At 38.4% G+C, this 22411-nt stretch overlaps 1 protein-coding gene across 2 annotated transcripts in view; it reads left to right on the forward strand.

The window, feature by feature from the left end:
• The window catches only part of SRGAP1 (SLIT-ROBO Rho GTPase activating protein 1), a 316835-nt gene that overhangs the window by 268932 nt on the left and 25492 nt on the right, over nt 1–22411 (forward strand). For both annotated transcript variants that reach the window (XM_066369087.1, XM_066369088.1), the window contains exons 13-16: nt 2740–2800; nt 2955–3032; nt 6452–6586; nt 18385–18490. In XM_066369087.1, the coding sequence (XP_066225184.1) occupies nt 2740–2800; nt 2955–3032; nt 6452–6586; nt 18385–18490 (380 nt within the window). The remainder of the gene's footprint in view (nt 1–2739; nt 2801–2954; nt 3033–6451; nt 6587–18384; nt 18491–22411) is intronic.

The raw sequence follows: 22411 nt of genomic DNA on the forward strand, positions 1-22411 counted from the left end.
GAGAGATTAAATACCTCTTGCAGTCTTAAAAAGGAGTCCTGACCCTGGAATTCAGTGAAAGGTCACCGGACAACCTAAATAAATCACAAATCCACTGCCATAAACCTTAAACCCAGAAGAGCCTTATTGACTCTAAATTAATATAAAAGTATTGTCACATTTGATTATCTAGTTTCTCAGCCCAGGGCTTATAAATGGCTAAATTAGATGAAGAGAAGGGAACAATGACATGGAAGCCCTGAGAGGTGCAGCTGGACAGGCCTGGCAGGGAAGGAGGAAGGAGGAAAGCTCAGAAAAGCAGATGTATGATTCCGCTGCATCCGATAACACAGTATGAGAATGACCAGTTAAGACCGTGACTTTCAACCAGTTCTCCACGGCACACCGGCATGCCGCAAGAATTTTTAGGCTGTGCAGTACCTGATTATTTATTCAGGGGCACTGACCTCTTTCCCCTTAGATTATCAAATTTGAAGAAATGACAACAACCAACATGATAACAGCTGATGGTGTGAGTGAATCAAAATTACACATATTTTTTGGTCAGATTGGCAAAAAATATATAGTTTTTGGTGTGCCACAGAAATTTAGTTGTTAGTTTATGTGTACCATGATATGAATAGATGAGCACATATTAAGATGATAGAAAAGCACATATTTTTAAAACATTTTTTTTTAAAAACTGTTACAGGAACTGAATTTAGGCACTAAAGAAGGAGTAAACTAGTTACTGTGGGAAATTGCCTTCCATTATCCTGTGCTATCTCAAATGGCACATTAAAGAGTATTTGGTAAGAGCACTAAAACAGCAGGTACAGAGATCTCTATGCTTTTGAAAAGTGCTCAATCAGTGGAGGTCCCCACAATGTCACCAAGACAGCAAAAGCAAAACCATTTTCCTCTTTTCCCTGGGGAAACTGAGGCACAAAGGGACTTCTTGGAAGGGCAGGTGAGACACAGCTCATTGTTTTGCTTCTTGTACAATATTCTACCAAAGTGTCTGGCAGCCATACAATTAAATTAAAACACACGCACAGTATTTTTTGACTCCAAAATTCATTATATCTGAATGAAGTACTGGTACTAGCTAAAAGGTTAGCAATTACTTGAGTAAATATAAAGATAAAAATATTTTTAAGTAACAATGAAAACCTAAGACATTTTTATTTAGAACTATTTTCATGCAAACATTTTCCTTTTAAGAACCTTTTATTTTTTATTTTTATTTTTGTTTTAACACTGAGTTCAGCAGAGGTGCAAACTAATATTCTTCTTTTATCACTTATCTCTAAATATCTGTTGCTCTTTTGCAGTGTTACACACATTGTTCATATAAAGGTTACTTCTGCTAAAATATAATTGTACCTTAAAGAAAAAGCACCTCATATATTCAGTAGGTTTTGATATAATTATATTGTCATTCTTGCATCGACCAGTCCACACTAAAAAGAAATTTTATTCTTAAGTACTTTAAGAAATTAATAAAGTTTATATTCCTAAAACAAATGAACTATTGGAGAAACTTAATGTAGTCTTCAGAAGTAACTGAACCATTAACTGGTTTATACACTGATTGGATTGTCTTAAAACCTAAAATAAAACTATGCTTAAGTAGTATATTACCTATTCTAGGAATAGTAAAAACGTTTAAGTTGCTGAACCACATTATTTTCAACCCTTCTCCTGTGGCTTAATTAGAAAGTTTAGTGGCTTCTGAATGACACGGTGTTAAGACAACCAAAGTCTTCATGTGATTCAGAGTAGAATTTCTCATGAATTCATACCTAATGACTGCTAATCATTTTGAAGCTCCATGTCTCCTTTAAAAATCTCATTTCTGAAAGAGCAGAATCTAAAAGTACATGAAAAATAACTCCCTAATCAGTAACCTTCTTTAACTACATGGAGTGCTTGGCATTGGTACATATTTAACTGTGACCTTTGTGGCTCCTTCACCTCACTTGTCATCCTGCACATGTTTTAAAGCATTTCTTGTATTTACATTTGTTCAGTAGAGTGCTCTGACTATATTATAAGATGTGGGGGGAAATGGTAAAAAAAAATGTTCTTTCCTAAGAAAACAAGATATACTGGGATGTGCATGTGTGCCATTTTTTCATCCTTAAAACATGAAAAAATAACAATGAAAAATCTATAAGGATGAGTAAGTTGTGATGCAAACTAAATAAATACACTATACATTATAAGCATCTGCAAAGCAATTCTCATATCCTGCATCTGGAAACACATAAGCCTCTCAGAAATATCACAGAGAGGAACCTGCGGTGGCTGAAAGGTTGTGTTTAGTGACTAGTATGGCCAGTCAGTCCTAAGATGCTATGGTCAGAATGCACAGTTCTTTTTGGGTCTTTTAGATGAATTGTATAAATAACCTTTTTGAAAATGAGTGATTCATATATTCATTTTGGTATGTCAGCCTAAATGTAAATAAAAGAAAATTAGCTTTGCCATCTCTAGGTACAGCAGAGTTAAATTGAAGCAGGATTGCTTTAAATATATTTAATTTGGTTTGCTCCAGAACTGAAATATACTTTTGGTTAAATATGTAAATTTTTATATTTGGCCCTTGTGGAATACTGAGGGGGAGCAGAATTTGGAAATAATCATATGAAAGGTGATCAGCACCAGGCACTCCATGTAGTTAAACCATGAGCTTTATTATTATGTGTGATTTATACCTCTCCTCTGCAGTTAACTGGTTTCCATCTCTTTACTCAGGACTCAGGACAGATCATCCCCCTCATTGTGGAAAGTTGTATTCGGTTCATCAATCTCTATGGTAAGCCATAAACTATGGGATTCTTCTTTTTTAAATAATTAATAAGAATATTTCAATAAATGTGTCTTTCCCTTTAATATTTAATTCTTGAGAAAGGGGGGACCTAGAGGATGTAATGGTATTTTTCACCCTCTTTTCCTTCTGTTCTTTTTAGGTCTTCAGCATCAGGGGATTTTCAGAGTATCTGGTTCCCAGGTGGAAGTCAATGACATTAAAAATTCATTTGAGAGAGGTACTTGCATGCTAATACCTATAAGCAAGGTATATAAAAAGGCATTTTCTATAGAGTGAAGTGGCATATTCATTCTGTATATCTTCAAAACCTTTCTCTTTGCATTTACTTCATTTTGGATATTGAGGTAAGAATCTATTTAGAATAGTTGAGAAATGAAGCCAAAATTGTAAGGCTTTGTTATTATGTATAGAAAAGCATATGAAGTCTGTTACCCTGGTTTAGGACTCACAGTGATGTCCTCAGCATCTATGTCAAAGGCAGCACAGGAAGGGTCCTAGAAGAGTGGCAAGAACAACCCTGAGCCTAGGCACCAGGTGTTTGAGGTGACTCGCCCTAGCTTCATGTCTATTTCCTTTGTTAGAAACTTTTTCCTTTCTCTTATTCCCAACCTGAGACTCCTTCCCTGTAACTTACTCTTGTTCACAGTTGGCTGTCACATAAATCCTACTAAACTGTTCATTAGCACATTATGATTAGCAAATCCATACCCTTTTGTGCCAGGCAGACCTAGAATCCAAACAGACTCTTTCATATTTACTAATGTGTGATCACTCCTCTCTTACTTTGGCCTCGGTTTCCTCATCTGCAGAGGCCGAGGGTTGGTGTGAGGATTCGGTATAATCCATGAAAGCACCTAACTCTTTAGTGATGGCTCTGAGTTGTGAACAATCTCCAATTATAATGATCTGCATACATCTGTACCTTCCTCTGCATGGAGGTCAAGTGGAGAATGGAGAGGGAGGAGCATCGTGGCATGGAGACAGGGCTGTCTGCTTTCTCTCTCTTGGTCCCATTTTTCCTGTCCCTGGCTCGGCAAAGAGCCCTTGAAATTTTGAAACCTTGGTTGAAGAGTAAACTTGAAGCCAGACGTCTTCCTGTTCCAGATTCTCCGACTGATTTGATGTGTAGAGTGGAGTGGCCTCCCCTGTCAGCAGCTACGTGTTCCAAGTCTCTAACATTGACCACATTCAGGATAAGCTGAAATGTAGTAAAGCCTCAGGCTCCCATCAGCTACCACGGACTTTAATTTTTTTCCTTGGAAATTCTCCTGATAGTTTTTATTTGTTTGCGTTCTCTTTAGTGAAGCTTTCTCGCATGGGGCAAAATGAAAATATTTTGGTAAATTTGTGTTCAATGATTTCTGCTCTAGGAGCAGAGAAAAGGGAACAAACATGTTCCTGAAAATAAATTGCCCCAAGAGACACACAGAAAATAATAATAAGTTAAAATGCAGTATACAGTGTTTTTTTTGTTTTGTTTTTGTTTTGTTTTGTTTTGTTTTTTGTATTTTTCTGAAGCTGGAAACGGGGAGAGACAGTCAGACAGACTCCCGCATGCGCCCGACCGGGATCCACCCAGCAAGCCCCGGGCGTCGCTCTGCGGCGACCAGAGCCACTCTAGCGCCTGGGGCAGAGGCCAAGGAGCCATCCCCAGCGCCCGGGCCATCTTTGCTCCAATGGAGCCTTGGCTGCGGGAGGGGAAGAGAGAGACAGAGAGGAAGGAGGGGGTGGGGGTGGAGAAGCAAATGGGCGCTTCTCCTATGTGCCCTGGCTGGGAATCGAACCCGGGTCCCCCGCACGCCAGGCCGACATTCTACCGCTGAGTCAACCGGCCAGGGCCCAGTATACAGTTTTTATGAACTTTGGAAGAGCAGTCTTGTGAATAAAAAATGGACTTTGATTTAAGGCTGCATAATAGTATTTTGAACTTTAGGATTTTATCTCAATTTCTTAGAAAGGTTGATTAGCCAGGCCACTTACCTAGTATTTTAAAAATTGCGTACTGACCATGCAGTGGTGCAGTGGATAGAGCATCGGCCTGGGACGCAGAGGATGCAAGTTTGAAACCCTGAGGTCACCGGCTTGAGTGCAGACTCCTCCAGCTTGAGCACAGGGTCGCTGGCTTGAGGCTAAAGGTTGCTGGCTTGAACCCAAGGTCACTGGCTTAAGCAATGCCTCACTTGCTCCGCTGGAGCCCCCAGTCAAGGCACATATGAGAAAGCAATCAATGAACAACTAAGGAGCTGCAGCATCAAGAATTGATGCTTGTTTATCTCTCTCTCTCTTCCTGCCTGTCTGTCTCTCTCAAACACATACACACACACACACACACACACACACACACACACACACAACTGCTAACCCTAAAGAAATAATATGATTTTATATTTGTGATATATTTTTTCAATTTCCATTTTCTGTACAAACTCCTTGGTATAGTTAAGGGTACATTTTCTTTTTCTTTTTCTTTTTCTTTTTTTTTTTTTTAGATTTTTTTAAAAATTTATTCATTTTGGAGAGAGATGAAAGAGAGAAAGAGAAAGGGAGAGGAGCAGGAAGCATCAACTCCTATATGTGCCTTGACCAGGGAAGCCCAGGTTCTTGAACCAGCGACCTCAGCATTCCAGGTCGACAGTTAATCTACTGCACCACCACAAGTCAAGAGTACATTTTCAAATCTCCCTCTCTGATTTCAGAATCTTTGACTGCTGAAGTTAGCTTTCAAATGTGCTGTGAAATGCACCCTGCCACTTTGGGAAACACTTATAAATATAATTGTAGGTATTCACAATCAGGTGAAGCCTATAATATTTTGCTGATCCATATTAATATAGCCAGGCAGACCTATACTGTGTCTTTTTCTTAGAAGCATAGAATGTAGTATTTGAATTCATGTCAAACTAAGATTACAGATTTTAGCTTAAAAAAAAAGTTGGGTAAAATTTTAAATCCCACAATGTTTTAAGATTTTGGTCATTTGTAAGGTCATTATTTGATAGAGTAAGATTTAGAAAAAGCTTTATTTTAGTCAACTATTTTTAAATTAATCATGGGGTGGTATATCTAAACCAATTATTTTAATTTTAGTACCTTATAGTCTTTTATAAAGTATTATTAAAAAAACATATATATATTTAGAAATGTGTGTGTAGGCCTTCGCCGGTTGGCTCAGTGGTAGAGCATTGGCCCTGCATGTGGATATCCCAGATTCAATTCCCAGTCAGTGCACACAGGAGAAACAACCATCTGCTTCTCCCCTTCTCTCTCTTTCTCTCTCTCTCTCTCTCTCTCTTTCTCTCTACCAGCCATGGCTTGATTGGTTTGAGCATGTTGGCCCTGGGTGCTGAGGATGGCTATGTGGAGCTTCCACCTCAGGCACTAAAAATAGCTTGGTTGCGAGCATGGCCCCAAATGGGCAAACCATTGGCCCCAGATGGGGTTTGCCAAGTGGATCCCAGTTGGGGCACATGTGGGACTCTGTCTCTCTGTCTCCCCTCTTCTCATTTGGAAAAGAAGAAAAAAAAGTGTGTGTGTGTGTGTGCGCGCGCGCGTGTGCGCTCATGTGTGTGTGTGTGTGAAATATATTTTTGTTCAGAGGGAGAAAAACACTGAGCATGTAACTAATTTTTTTTTTAGGTGAAAACCCTTTGGCTGATGACCAGAGTAACCATGATATAAACTCAGTTGCTGGCGTTCTGAAGCTCTATTTCCGTGGGCTGGAAAACCCCCTCTTTCCTAAGGAAAGATTTAATGATCTGATTTCTTATATCAGTAAGTGGACTTTATTTTATTTAGTCTTTTCCCAACAGAAATGTTTCACTAACCAATTTCCTGGAAAAGGCAGTGGCCCCTCTTCACGTATCTCCACCACCCCCACCATTACCCCATTACCACCAAACTTCTGAGACCATTTGGTTTCCTTCTGGGTCCAGCGTGAGTCATTCTCCTAGCTGTGGCCTCGCCCTTAGCCAAGTGGGCATTGCTCCTTAACATGCTCAGGCTACATGGAGCTCAAGAGCTTCCCACTTAGTGGCTGGAATACAGCAGAAACGAAGAGGAGAAAGTTATAAGCTTGGAAATACAACTTCTTTTTGGCTTTCAGTTCTTGGTTTTCTCCACCAATCTTAGGAGTGGGGTAATTTATCCACCTTGAATGTTACTTCAAGAAATAAGGTAAACTGAGATAAAAAATTGATATTACAGTGCAGGAGCCCCGGGAGGAAATTATCTGTTAGTGGGCATCCCCAGCTAATACACAGAGTTGTATTAGGACTGTGGGTGATATGTTATGAAACCAATAATCATCAGCAGAGTGAAGTATTGCTATTCTCTTCAATGGGGGCTTTAGACACTGTTGGAGGGAAGATGGAAATAATGTCAGGAATTAGGTATTAACTATTATTGAGTTCCATACATTGAAAAATGCAGTGCCCCTTTAAGTCCATTTTCTTAGGCAAGTGTCTAGAGCTGACTTAAATCACATAGGGAGGACTTTCATAAGACTCAAGCTTTACTGTAATAAGGAAATCTCCTGCCCCAGCTTTCCAACTTCACACCTGAATCAACAAGATCTATTGACTTCACCTCAGAAAAATCTCTCTACTCAGCCTCTGTTCCCTAGTCTCCCTCCATTTTCTCCCTGAGGCTGTTGTTATAATCTCCTACTTCTAGGTTTCACCCTCTCTCCCCGTCCTCCCCATCATTCCATGTTTTACACTACAGCTAGATTTGAAAAGACAAATTGGGTTATATCACTCCACCCCCCACTCCTGTTTAAAACCTATTTCAGTATTTCCCACCTGAAAACAAACTCTTTAGTATGGGCAGTTCATAGACTAGTCTTCCTGTATCTGATCTCTTAATACTTCTATAAGTTCATCCTCCTGCCACCCCTGCCCCATTCACTTCATATTCCAACAATAGCAAACTGCCAGCGTGCTGGGCCATCTCCATCCCCATGCCTTCCCTGTGCTGTTTCGTCTGCTGTCCTGACAGTCACTTGACATCTACTATGAAGTCCTGGCTGAATTGGCACTCCTCCCAGGACACCATGCTCCCCAAAGCAGAAGTATTCTCTTTCTCCTCTATTAATGTTTTCCCATATACCTGTGTCTATCATTTTTCTTATCGCCCCCACATTGCAAATTTTTAACCCCACTGTCTCCTTCTTCTAGAGAGAGAATTCAAGGGAAAGGTTAAAAATGTAGGCTTTGGACTAGAGCCTAGGTCCAAATTGCTATCCAGGTATGTGACTTTAGGCAAGTTTTTTAATCTCTCTGCACTTCTGTTTCACCAGCTATAAAATAGGGAAATTATTAAGTCATATATCACAGGGTTGTGAGAGTTAAATGAGCTAATACATGTAAATTGCCAAGAAGAGTGCCTGGCAGTTTTTTCAATGAAACGCCTATCATTAAGCACCATAAGCCTCCGAGGTCTTGATAAATTTCTCAGTTTTGTAGTTTCAACATTTGTCATAGTTAAATTCCAGGCACATAAGTGCATAAAAGAGTCAACATTCCACTAAAATTCTTTTAGTGACATCCATGCATTAAGTCCTGGCTCTCATTGGATGTGAATTTTCCGGTCATAATTACCTTCACCCCCACCCCATGCAGTCTGATGTCTTATGTGGAATCCAGAAGTGTGTCTGTGTGTCCATTGCAAGGCCCTTGCACAGTCTGAGTCATCTCAGTCAGCCTCTGACCCAGCTGGAAAGAACTGAAAAGGAGGTGTCATACTTCTGGAATTCTCCTTTGCCATGTCCAAAGATTTCCCTCCCATTCCAGCCAGAAAGCTTAGATCTGGAAAAATAATAAGCACTCCACAAAGGCTTAGAGGTTTTTTAGGGACATACATCGTATCAACATTTATACACATAACAGTAGATAAAGAGCATTAGGCTACATTGTCAATATTATAAAATTATTTTGTGCTTTCATTGGATAAGAAATATTATTTCATTGGGGTTATTAAAAGCTGAAGCTATTGAGTCAAAAATACCTAGGTTCCAATCCTGGCTTTACCACTTACTTAACAGCTTTGTAATTCTGGACCAAGATTATTACTTAATCTTATTAAATATCTGTTTCTTTATCTACTTCATAGAGTCTGTGTGAAGAATGAATGAAATAATCCATATGAAATATTTAACATCATGCCTAGCACACAGTAAGCCTCAATAAGTGTTGCTGTCATCATTACAACTACTCCTGCTATAACTCGAGTCACATATGCCAATACCTGGGTTAGCCATTTACCAGTCTGTCTGTTCTGCTAAACATGTGAGCAGTTTCTTTACATAATTACTTCATGCATTTGGAAATGATGTTAGCATAAGCCAAAAGTTGTATTTGTTCCAGCATGATTTTGCCCAGCACATTATATATAAAGTTTTATAACAAAGACAAGTTTTGCATAATTAAAGAGGCTTAGCAACCTATGAAGACTATAAAGAAAAACAATGGGAAATATCCAGAAAAAATCTTTCTTCTATGCAAGCATTGCCTTACATGAAATGCTGCAAATGCAAATGAAGAAGCAGCAGAGACATTACCCCTGTATTAATTAAACCCAGTGGAGGAAATTAACTTTGCCAGTGATTTAAGGGGTATCGTAATGTTTTTGTTAGTGCAAACTTTCATAGGTGTTAAGCAGTCTGTCTCAACCCTACTTTCACTCATAAATTTTTAGTACACAGTTTTGCAGAATAGGATATTTTAAAAAAAAAAATGTGATGGCACTATATATAACAACCCCTTTTCTTTCAACATATAATCTCCTTAAAAGAGGGGGTTTCTAGCTATTACTCATTTATCTCTCGGTAAGCGTTTTGTTTCTTACCGTTGTGACCATGATGTAACTGTAGTTTTCCTGGATTTTCAAGAAAATGTTTGTCCTTCATCATTCTATCCTCTCATTGATATTATATACTTTTGATGATTTGAACCATGGATTATTTACCTACAAAGTGCAAAACTTTCCTGGAGTTTAAGGATTTTATTTTTGCATTTGAAAGGCTGAAGATCTAGCAAGGAACATAAGATATTTATAAACATGCAATCAAAGTTAGTATGTGAAAGAAGAACAAATATTTAGAAATTATGGGGGAGAGAGAGCTCTCTTGAAGATCAGCTGTTTTTACTCATGCCATGTTCTGGCATTGCCTTAATTGGATTTGACTTTTCCTATTAAGGTGATTGCATGTGATAGTTTCTTTGTATAGAAAAATCACCCCTTTTCATCTTCTAAGAGTTTACATAAACTTCTGGAGCACCTCCTACTTTTTGTTGACCTAGTTTTGCATTGTTTAGGGAAAGATTTTCTTTTTTTGCATTATTATTTTTTATGCCCCTAAATACCACATTCTTTGGAAGCTTGCTGTGTATGTAGTAATAAAGAATTGTTTTTAGCAGTCTCTTTTTTTTTTCAATATGCACTATTCATTCCCCAATTCACTGCAAATTTCTTTTTAAAAATTGCTTATCTGAAGACCTGATGGACTCAGATGCAATCTAAATTTGAAGTGACAAACCTGGCAGTACCCCAGTTTCCCACCCAAGGATTGATTGGTGTTTTTAAAAAAAACAACCAGTTGCGAATGGTTTTGTGAATGCTCCAGATTATGCCCACACAGTCTGGGTAGCTTCTAGAATGTCTGTGTTTTATTGCTCTGAGATTCCTTAGGGCAGAAGTCCAAGTGACTTGCTTTTAGAAAAGCTACTTAAGCAATTCATGGGCTCTCCTGGCTGCCTCAAGGCTGAGAGCCCAAATGAAACATTTGCACTTCATTTTACATTGTGTATCATTATCTATGTGACTGCCTGGGATACGAGGAAACATTTCTGGGGAGGGGGCATTTTACCTATCACAAAACCAGCATGTAGTCGTGGTAGAATATTTGAAAAATACACCAATGCACATAGAAGAAAACCCCGTCGAGCATAATGCCGCCATCCAAAGAGAACATTGGTGTGTGTGTGCTTGGCTGCGTTTCCTTCTGCTCTTTCTATTCATGTGCACACTCACCTTTCTTTAAAGCCAAAGTAGAATGGGACTGCCCATTGTGTTCAGAATCAACCTTCTTTTTGACTTTTGTATTATAGAGAATTTCAAACATATACAAAAGGATACAGAAAATATAATAAACCCCAGTGTAAATGGTCATTTAGCTTTAAGCAATTTTCATTTCTTGGGCAAAATTATCCCACCGATACCCCTTTCATCATCCCTCTGACATCATATCACTTGACCTGTATGTATATATCTCTGGAAGATGAGGAATCTTTTATTTTTTAGCCACGACACTATTATCATGCCTAAAAAAATGATTTATTGAAGTGATCAAATAGCAATCAGTGCTTTTTTTAAAAAAGCGATTTTTTATTGTGCTATCACTGTAGAAAAATTAGAAAATAAACCAGAAAAAGAAATCACCTGTAATTCCTCTACACAAAGATAATGTTCACCTTATTAGTATCTTTCCAGATTTTTTTCTATACATATACCTATATACTTTTAAAAGCAATTTCTCAAGCCTGACCAAGTGGTGGTGCAGTGGATAGAGCATCGGCCTGGGATGCTAAGGACCCAGGTTCGAAACCCTGAGGTTGCCAGCTTGAGCACAGGCTCACCAGCTTGAGTGTGGGATCTCTGTCTTGAGAATGAGATTATAGACATGACCCAAAGGTCACTGGCTTGAAGCCCAAGATCTCTGGCTTGAGCAAGGGGGTCACTGGCTCAGCCAGAGCTTCCCAGTCAAGGCACATATGAGAAAGCAATCAATGAACAACTAAGGTACCGCAACTATGAGTTGATGCTTCCCATCTCTCTCTCTTTCTCTCTCTCTCTCTCTCTCTCTCTCTCTGTCTCTTTCTCTTGCTAAAAAAAAAATTTTTTTTAATAAAATAAAAGCAACTTCTCAAGATATAACTCTCATCTCATACCATACAATTCATCTATTCAGGTGTATAACTCAGTGGTTTTCAGTGTATTCACAGGATTATGCACCCACCACCAGTCAACTTTAGAGCATGTTCATGACTCCAAAAGGAAACCTCAGTTAGAAGACACTTCCCATTTAGTCATAATCACCACCACCCTCAGGACTAGGCAACTACTAATTACTTTCTAGCTATAGATTTACCTATTCTGGCCATTTCATAGAAATGGAATGATACAGTATGTGATCTTTTGTGACTGGCTTCATTCATTTAGCAAAATTATCTTAAGGTTCCTCTGTGTTGTGCATGTATCAGTACTTTATTTTATCGCCAAATAATATTTTATTATATCGACACACCACAATCACGTACTTTGAATAAACATTGTGTCAATATCAAGTGGCTGCTCATGAATGTGAGATTTCTTTTTTTTAAGGTTTTATTTATTGATTTTACAGAGGTGGGGGAGAATGAGAAGTAAATTCTTCACTGTAGCCATTCATTGATTGTTTATCGTATGTGCCTTTATGGGCAAGCCCAGGGATTCGAACCAGCAGCCTCAGTGTTCCAGGTCAGTGCTCTATCCACTGCCACTACAGGCCAGGCAAGATTTTTTTATGAGGTGATAAAATATTCTAAAATTGAGAGTAATGATTGATCACCTGAATATACTAAAAATCATTGAATTGTAAATGTTAAATGTGCAAGTTATATATTAGTTATATCTTAAGAAATCTGTCATTAAAATTTTTATTAAACTATATTTGCTCTTTATAAACCACTTTTTAAATTTAGATACTATTAACATTGTCTCACATCAATAAATATGTAACAAAATATAGATATTAGTGGCTGTATAATGGTTTTTATTTTATTTAACAAATCCTTTCATTTTAGAAATTTATATGGTTTCCAATGACTTTGCAGTTATAAAAAAGACTATGCTGAGCCTCATAGTACATAAATCTATTTGCTCATTTTTAATTATTTCATAAAAAAAAGCTTTTCAGTTGTTTTCCTGGTGCTCTAGTGTATGTTTTTGTTACTAAAAATTCTTTCAGCTTTATTGCAAACATGGTGGTTTTCTCTCTGAACTCTAAATTTGTTTGATGCATTATAAAAATTTTCTTTTATCCTTAAAAGTAGTTTATAGGCTTAGTATCTGAACTGAATAGGTAAAGCTTCCTATGCTAAGACCAGTTTCTTTACTAACCTTATATATAATTCAGCAGAAGGAGGAACATCATGTATATATTTCTACAGTTTACTGTTTAACTAGGAAAGAAGACATGGCTTAATTCACCGAAGTCAATCTATTAATAGTTAATTAGAGAGAATTGCTAGCATTTCCTTTCTTATCCAGAAAAGCAGCTGGTAACTCATCTCAAAACTAGGCTAAACTCAATTCAGATGTCAATTCAGATGTACTAGAATCTGTTTTTCTTTTTTCCTTTTATTCCTATACATGGCTGTTACACACACACACAACTGATTGATTCTTTGATATTGTTACAAACTAACAATGAATCTAACTGCCCTGAGACTGTTAAATTCACCTTGAATACTGCTTTTTTAGACTATGGAGCTCAGAAATACTTGTGTGCCTGCTCTTAAATAAACCATTTCAAAATGTGGCCATTAATTTCCTTCCCTGTCTTCACACGTGAAGATAAATTTGCATCTTGTGATTGATCGGCCAAACCAATACTTTTGCGAATAGCGCTACAAAAAAACTGGTATTTTCAAATAATAACCATTTAAACTTTTTTGCCATTTTCTGAAGTAACTTGTGCTTTGTGGTGAATTTCTCATAAACACGTACAGGGAACTGTTAAACCCCCATGCTGTGAAGTTGGGATTTTGACATGGGAACCTTGCTGTGCTAGGAAAGAACATAAATTAGCCTATGGAGCTTGGAGCATGTGACCAAGATTGGATGAATGCCACTTTTACCTAATTACATAAGATCTGAATTGTGGAAACAAAGCCCAGCATAAAAGAAATCCAAATGAAATACTGGTTTTTCTCACTGACAGCTTTTCTGGAGGGGAAGAAAAGATCCATCTTTTCATGCAACTTAAAATTATGAAAAGTCCTGAATAGCCAAACTCACAGCCAGCTAGGAATGCGCATTAATCAGAGTGTATGGAACAACCATAAATTTTGACCCAATAACTGGTCTCAGGGGAGTCAATGAGTCATTTGTCCTGGAGTAAGACTGCTGTAGGATGCAAGCCTGCTGAGCAGCCCGTCAGGTAATATCTGAGTCCTGCTCACAGCTGTCGTGGTGTGAAGCCTTTGGAACAGATAGATTTGCTACTACTTCAGGAATGCCAGCAATTCTGTTTTGCTTTCATTTATACTTGCTGCAGTTGCAGAGAATGTATGCCTGCCTCACTTTTTTATCTAGTCTTTGGGGTGTTACATTTTTCATTCCTGTTGCTTTTTTTCTCCTGGAATCTTACATTTGCATCTCATAGCATCCTCCCCCCCCCCCCCATAGTTCCTTTTATTTTGTTGTGGTAAAATATGCATAACATAAAATTTTACTATTATAACCATTTTTAAGTATACAGTTTGGAGCCATTTAACCATTGATCTCCAGAACTTTTTTATTATCTCAGACCAAAACTTTGTACCTATTAAGCAATAACTATCCAATCCTCCCTTCCCCTGACCTCTGACAAGCCCCATTCTGCTTTCTGTCTCTTATGAATTTAACTACTATAAATACCTTGTGTAAGTGGAACCATACAATATTTGTCTTTTTGTGTCTGGCTTATTTCACTTAGCATAATAGCTTCAAGGTTTATCCAATTTGTAGTGTGTATCAGAATTTCATTCCTTTTTTAAAACTAAATAATATTTCTTTGAGTGTATATACGATTAGTTTATCAATAAACATAGGTTATTTCCACATCTTGGCTATTATGAATATTGCTGCAATGAAATTAGTATGTAAATATCTGTTGCCCCGGGTCATTTTAAATAAAAATTTGAAACTGTCTTTGTAGGTGGGGGAACTAAGTTTAGAGCTAAGAGATAGAAACAAGAGGATTGTGAATTACCATTAGCCCCTTGGAAGTAATGCCTGTGTCCTCTTCTATCCTGAAAATGACTGCACCCTATGGGATTTGACAAAGATTAAAGATCAATAACACATTAAGAGTGGTTCCTTTTACATTCTTTTCTTTCCTTTTCTTTTTCACTTTAACTCTAAGACCTCAACACTAGCTTTCGGCTGCTAAAACCCTCTCCCTGATAGTTGACCATAATAACCTCATGCGGAGGATTAGCTTGGAGAAGCATTAGATTTAACTCTTGAAACATCGCCCCCTACTCAGTAAACAATGGCAGAAGATTTTGTTGTTATTTTAGTTTTAACCCTTATGTGGCTCTCTATGCGGCTGGAAAAGAGTAGGGGTATTGCCAATTAGGGGACCATTAATGGGACAATTCATTTTTATACTTTATTATTTACATAAATATGTTCAACTTTGTATGGTTTGAAGTATAAATGTAAAATCATGTATGCACACACAATTTTTAATGACCAAGAGAATAAATAATAGTAAATCTCCATGTTTACTTTTAAGAATGGGTCCTCTGTCTGACCTGTGGTGACGCTGAGGTCACCAGTTTGAAACCCTTAGTTTGCTGGCTCTGGGCACAAGCTCATCAGCACCGGGTCACTGACTTGGGCAGGGGGATCATCCTCATGATCCCAAACTTGCCAGCTTGAGCCTAAAGGTCACTGGCATGAAACACCCAAGGATGCTGGCTTGAGCAAGAGGACACTGTTATGGCCCTGGTCAAGGCATGTACGAAAAGCTCAATGCCCAACTAAAGTGAAAGCAATGAGTTGATGCTCTCGCCCTCTCTCCCTTCCTGTCTCCTTTTCTCTCTCACAAAAAAAATTACAGTTAATAAAAATTTAAAGAAAAAAAGAATGGATCATCAGATATATAATTTCACCTTTGAAGTATTTTGCTTGTTTGTTGAGGTGACTTTCTAGATGCAGGTGTACTAAATCATCTTTTCATCTTTACTGTGAAAAGAGCAACCACAGTCATTTTTTTTAAAAAAATCAGTTATTTCGGGTAATAACCTTTTAACCATTCAGTTTCAGATAGGAAACAATAACCTAAGTGTGCCTAAATGTAGAGCATTTATAGATGCAAAATCCCCCCACCCCCCATTAAACTCTTAATGAGTTGCAAATTACTTTATCTGTAGCTATTTCATCTCCTCTCTCTGTCCAATGTGAGTTTGCCAGGTGGCCCATGCCGTTGTCATGGAAGACAAACCGATTACTCTGGGACATGTTTGAACCTACTGAGACACTTGGACTGAATTAGGTGGAAATGTTGATAACTTAATTGTTGAGTTCTTGTGTCCTGAGTAAATTTATGTACTTGTTTAATAGCTTTTTTTTAAAGCCTCTTATTCTCTTCTTTTTGAAAAAAAATATCAAGATCATTGTCTGGAAAGTATATTAAACAACATACTTAAACTCAATAGATGTGCTCCTAATCTAACTTGTTCATAGTATTATATTTTTCCCCATTATGGAATACTTTACAAATTAAAAAGCAGAAGATACATGTATTTATTTCAGTATTCCTGAAATAACATTACTCTAGGTTTATGTTAAAAAATGTTAGCGTTCTAGGAATGTTAATTGGATGATCATGTTTTATTTATACTCAGGTTAGAGTTCCTGAAATCCTGTTTTCTAAAAGACGACAATGACAGTTCCAGCCATGGCGTAGTCAAAGAGCAGAATGAAAGTAATTTGTCCCAAGGAGCCTGATAAATTATTTGTAGTTTTGCAGCCTCATCAGTGGCTAAATGAGAATATTCCTAATACAGTTCTCACTTGTTCAGCTGTGCAGAGAGAAAAATAAAATGCCTCGGTCACCTGGTGGTTTGATAAAGGAAAGTACTGAGGTCAGCTCGTGAGATTCCAGGTACCTGAGCTTGGCATGAGTAATTGAGGCAGTGGTTCCCAACCGTGGCTGCATAAAAGGATCTTGGGCATCAGCATTTTTCAAAATCTCCCCAAGTGACTCCAAGTCAAAGTTGAGAACCACTGGTTAAAGAAGAATTAGAATAGAAAATTGAGAGTAGTATGATGGTCCAAGTTAAAAATGATAAAGATTTCAACTAGAAAATTTTAAAGGACATATTCAGGGGGTAAAAACAACAAGGCTCATGTCCCGTACAAGTGAGAAAAATGAAGCAAAGATGCCATCCTTATAAGAGCGAGGGTCCTAACCTTGAGACTGGAATGAAGTTGCCTTTGAAGAGAAACAAATAGAGACCCTTGAGGGGTAACCACATTTGTTCATGGGAGAAGGTCAGAACACTCAAGAAGTGAGCAATCAATTGGCTGTAGTGTCAGAAGCTTAAGCCTGAGATTTTCAAGGAGGAAATATGTCTATCTCAAGAGCAATTAAGCATAAATGTAATAACATGAAATTATAGTAAGCTTTAAAAATGTTTTTGAAATATTTTTTGACATATTTTTCTCAAATGTATATTCATTAGATTCAAAGTTGTACTTTATAAAGATACTTTGAAATCCAAGAAAGACAGCCAGACTTATGAAACATAATAATACACTTTCTAGGCCCAGCTCCACCCCTCTAGCCAGCTGAACTTGAGTAAACCACTTACCTGATTCTTATTCTCCTGGTCCATTAAATGGGGATGACACTGTATGCCATGCCCACCCCATATTATTATTTTCCACATTAAACTAGATAACAAATGTGAAAATATTTTGTAAAATAGAAACCATTTTGCAGATAATTATAAGCATGTCAGTATTGAGAAGCTTTGGACAATTTGTATTCCTAGTAAAGAGGTAAAATGATACAAGGAAGTCCCAAGTACATATCTCTCAGAGAGCTTACCATCCTACAGGGAAGACAGAATGAGAAAGTAAAGATACTGCTTACAAAAATTAGGGGATAGTTCAAAAGGAATAGGAAGCGATAAAGTATCCCTATTTTTGTGAGCAGTGTAGCTTCGAACACAGGGTATACGTTCTGTGAAAACAGGAATCTATCACTGATTACTCCTAATGGCTGACTCAGTGCTTGAAACCTAGTAGGCTTTCCTAAAATATTTTGTTTAAAAAGTTAATGAAATAATGTAAAGCAAGGCAAAATTCACATAAATAAAATACTATGGTAGTTCAGGGAAGGAATTGCCTGACTCATAGTAATAGGCAAATACGTATATATATAAATTCATGAATAATGGGGTGAAGGAGAATGTCCCCCAAAGCTACTTTAGTTAACATGGAGCAAAAAAGGAGTTGAAACCATATCAGATACAAAATCTAGACATAGCAGCAAGTGAAAAATTATTTTTAAATCTAGAAGACTCTAAATTGCTCAAGACCAAAGCCATGAAAATCAGAAGAAACAGTGATGGGTCAGAGGAGAAGCCTTAAGAAATGGTGTTATGCCCAGGCTGATCACTCCCTACATTGGCTGTGATTGCATCTCACCCAAGGGCAAGGGACTGCCTGTGTTCAATGTGGAATTTAGTACCATAGTGTTCTGCCTTCAGTGTGGCAAGAGGAAGGATCCTAACCATGTCCCCTTTTGTCCGCAGGAGTAGATAATCTCTATGAGAGGGCGCTCCATATCCGCAAACTCCTCCTGACCTTGCCCAGGTCGGTCCTTATAGTGATGAGGTACCTCTTTGCCTTCCTCAATCAGTAAGTACCCTAACGCCCTGCCAAAATGCCCATCTTCATTCTGTTGCCACAGATTTGAATGCTGTCTCTGTTCTAAGATTCTGTAAATCAGGTTTCATTTATCAGCAGAGTCAAAGATGACTGAATATAGTCTGCAGGTACCTTTCTTTCTCAGCAGATCAGGCTCATTGAATACCAGGTGAAAGATGCAGAAACTATGGTCGGAAAGGCAGAAACATACAAATGTCACTAAAAACACTTTTCAGTGAAATATGTATTTTTGAACTTTCATCTGAAGCTAATGTCTTGAATGTTTTTGTCAAAATAATATAAACCACCTGCTCACCAGAAAATTTCTGTGATTTTTTTAATGTTGTAGTTGGAGAAGGAGGGAAATTATAGATGAGACTTATATGTGGATCCAAGAAAGAATTTCTGCAAATTTAATGTAATGAGACCTCTTCAAATAAAAGATATTTCTAAAACCTCTTTAAAAATATATATAGCAGAAATCTTAAAAATCACTGCATTCTTTTCAAAGAAACTTTTACTCTTTTAATTAAGCAACCTTTCAGTTGTGTTACTTCCTGATACATAAACTCCATTATAAGAATATCTTCCCAAGTCCTAAGAGTCCCCTTGCTGTTCAGTGTTTCAATTAAGCATTTGGAAATTAAGAAACCTAGGGGTCCTGGCCTGTTAGCTCATTTGGTTAAGAGCGTTGTCCCAAAATCATAAGATTATGGGTCCAACCTCGGTCAGGGCACACATGGGAAGCAGCCAATGAGTACATGACTCAGTGGAACAACAGATGGATGCTTCTCTTCTCCCTCTACTCTCTCTTCCTTCCTTTATCTGTCTCTCTCAGAATTGATCATTTAAAAGAAATAAAAAATTAAGTGCTGGCCGGATAGCTCAGTTGGTTGGAGCATTGTCCTGGAGCATGGAGATTGCCGGTTCAGTTCCCCAGTCAGCACACACAGGAACAGCTCAGTGTGCCTGTCTTTCTCTACCTGCCTCTCTCAGGAAGAAGAAAAAGAAAAAGAAAAAGAAAGGGAGGGAGGGAGGGAGGGAGGAAGGGAGGGAGGGAGGGAGGAAGGAAGGAAGGAGAAAGAAAGAAAAGAAAAGAAAAGAAAGAAAGGAAAGAAAGAAAAGAAGAAGGAAGAGAAGGGAAGGGAAGGGAAGGGGGGGGAATGAAATTCAGGGAGACTTAGCTTGGTGAATTGCCTTTTCATTCTTCCTTCCTAAAATTAGGGTGTTTTCTCCTCTCTATTTCACTAGAGTTTTTAAGTACTCAGAAGCCATGGGGATTTTTTACAACCCTGTTGACTGTTCCTGAAATTGTACCCATTAAGGTTGACTGTAGAAACCAAGTATCATACAATAAGGAAATGCTGGCAGGGAACCATACAGACTGGAACTAAGCTATCTACAAATGACAATAGGAACCCATTTGTATAGAAGTCACCTCTAGAAATAAGCAGTATAAACGATGTTTAGGTTAAATAAAAGTGTAAATATTTACCTTTAAGTACACTTAGTCTAATCACTATGTCACACACCTGAAACTAATATAATATTGTATGTAAACTGTAGTTGAAATTTTTAAAAATATTAAGCCTAGTCACCCAGGCAGTTGTAAAATCTGGAGGCTTGCCATTGTCACCTTGGATTGCATGTGCCTTGCAATCCTGCTATTCATCTCCATGCTGTCCTGACCAAATTTTCCTGCTTGGCCTGAGCAAAACCAACTGAACCAATGAACCACTACAGACAAGGAAAGAGAATTAAGGAAGTTTTAGAAACCTGAATCCAACTCATCATGCATCTCAACAGAATGGCGAATGTACCATGAGTCAGGCAGCTGGCATTGCTTCCAGCATTGCTGCCCAAAGATGCCCCCCGGCTCCCTGCACCTGCCTATATTCAGGGACAAAGCTGAGCCTGTGAGGTAGGTTGCTTGGGACAGGAATTTTGAAAAAGGAATCTACCTATTCCTTTTTAATTGTAAAATCAAGGCCCTGGCTCAGAGTTGGCTCAGTGGTAGAGCGTCAGCCCAGCGTATGGATGTCTGGGTTCGATTCCCAGTCAGGGCACACAGGAGAAGTGACCATCTGCTTCTCCATCCGTCCTATTCTTCCTTCTCCCTCCCTCTCTCTCTCGTTCTTCCCCACCTGCAGCCATGGCTTGATCGGAGCGAGTTGGCCCTGGGCACTGAGGATGGTTCCATGGCCTCCACCTCAGGCACTAAGAAGGGCTAAGTTGCTGAGCATCGGAGCAATGCCCCAGATGGGCAGAGTATCACCCCCTAGTGGGCTTGCCAGGTGGATCCCAATTGGGGTGCATGGGGAGTCTGTCTTTCTGCCTCCCCTCCTCTCACTGAATAATAATAATAATAAATTATAAAATCAAAACATAGATAAATAACATTTTTTATGTAAAGTTTTTACTTTTCAAGCCAGCACTGAATTAAAGACCCAGAAAGATTAACGGTGACTTTCCCCATTGAGCCTAAGCATGTCTTTTGATAGACTATTTTTATTCTGAATCTCACCTTTTTATCCATGTTCAAGATGATCTGTAACATTATTGTGGCTGTTATTGTGAACTTTTTTTTTTTTAAGATTGTGTGCTTGAGAAATGACAGAAGGTAAAGACATATGTTAGCTGTGGAAATTATGCTTTCGTGTTTTCTACTTTCTAGGCTATCTTATTTCCTAAAAAGGGTAAAGTATCATGTTATGTGGTTTCTCAGTTTCTTTGTGTCTGTCACCATCTCACAAAGGGACTTTAGTATCTTCTTTCTTCTTCCATTTGTCATCTGTTCACCTGGATTTTACATTTCCTTTCAAGGTTGACATGACATTTTATACACTGAACAATAGCATCTCCAGGTTCTCCCTGAAACAGCAATACCTTGCTCATGTGTTAGAGGCACAGGAATAAAGGGCTGGCTTATTTTGAGTCACATGTGGAAAAATATTTTACAAATGTCCATTGGATTGAATTTAGAAATTAGTACTCGACAACCGGAAATCTCCCCAAAATTTGTAGTTTCCCAGCTTTCAGTGCAGTGAGAGAATTGAGGATTATTTCCCCCTTCTCTTCGCCTGGTGTTTGTAGTCTTACTCAAAAGCAAATTAGAGCATCTGGAGTTGTTTGCTTTCTCTCAGGGGTTACAAAGAATAGGTGCTTTGTTCTCCTCTAGGCTTTCCTCAAGATTTATAGGAGAAAATAGAAATCTGAGAAGTTTTTGAGTAGTGGGAAGACTATTTTAAAGATATCCATAAAGCTCTGTGGAGATTGCTACTGTCCTTCCCACATTTACGTGAACAGTATTTAGAGCCTGACCATCATGTTTACGAATGAAACTCACTTACTTATTTCCAATTTCCATTGTAGTAGAGATTATCTTAAACTCTCTGGTGGCTTTGAAAAATGCCACTTAATTAAGCAAGTAGGACTTATATTCCCCTTTCCGTTTCTATCTTGTTGAAAGGTTATAAGTCACTTTTCTGTCTCTGATGTTTGCTGAGCCAACCTAAAGTAGGATGGAGTATCATTTTATTCTAAGAATAAAAACCAAAGACAATGTTTTAGATCCCTATTTTCAGAATATGTTGGATTTTATTAAACATCTATTTTCTGGCCCTGGTCGGTTGGCTCAGTGGTAGAGCGTCGACCTGGCGTGCAGGAGTTCCAGGTTTGATTCCCGGCCAGGGCACACAGGAGAAGCGCCCATCTGCTTCTCTACCCCTCCCCCTCTCCTTCCTCTCTGTCTCTCTCTCCCCCTCCCGCAGCCGAGGCTCCATTGGAGCAAAGTTTGCCCGGGTGCTGAGGATGGCTCTGTGGCCTCTGCCTCAGGAGCTAGAATGGCCCTTGTTGCAACAGAGCAACGCCCCAGATGGGCAGAGCATCACCCCCTGGTGGGCATGCCGGGTG

Source organism: Saccopteryx leptura, chromosome 2, assembly GCF_036850995.1.
Source record: "Saccopteryx leptura isolate mSacLep1 chromosome 2, mSacLep1_pri_phased_curated, whole genome shotgun sequence".
Classification (NCBI taxonomy): domain Eukaryota; kingdom Metazoa; phylum Chordata; class Mammalia; order Chiroptera; family Emballonuridae; genus Saccopteryx; species Saccopteryx leptura.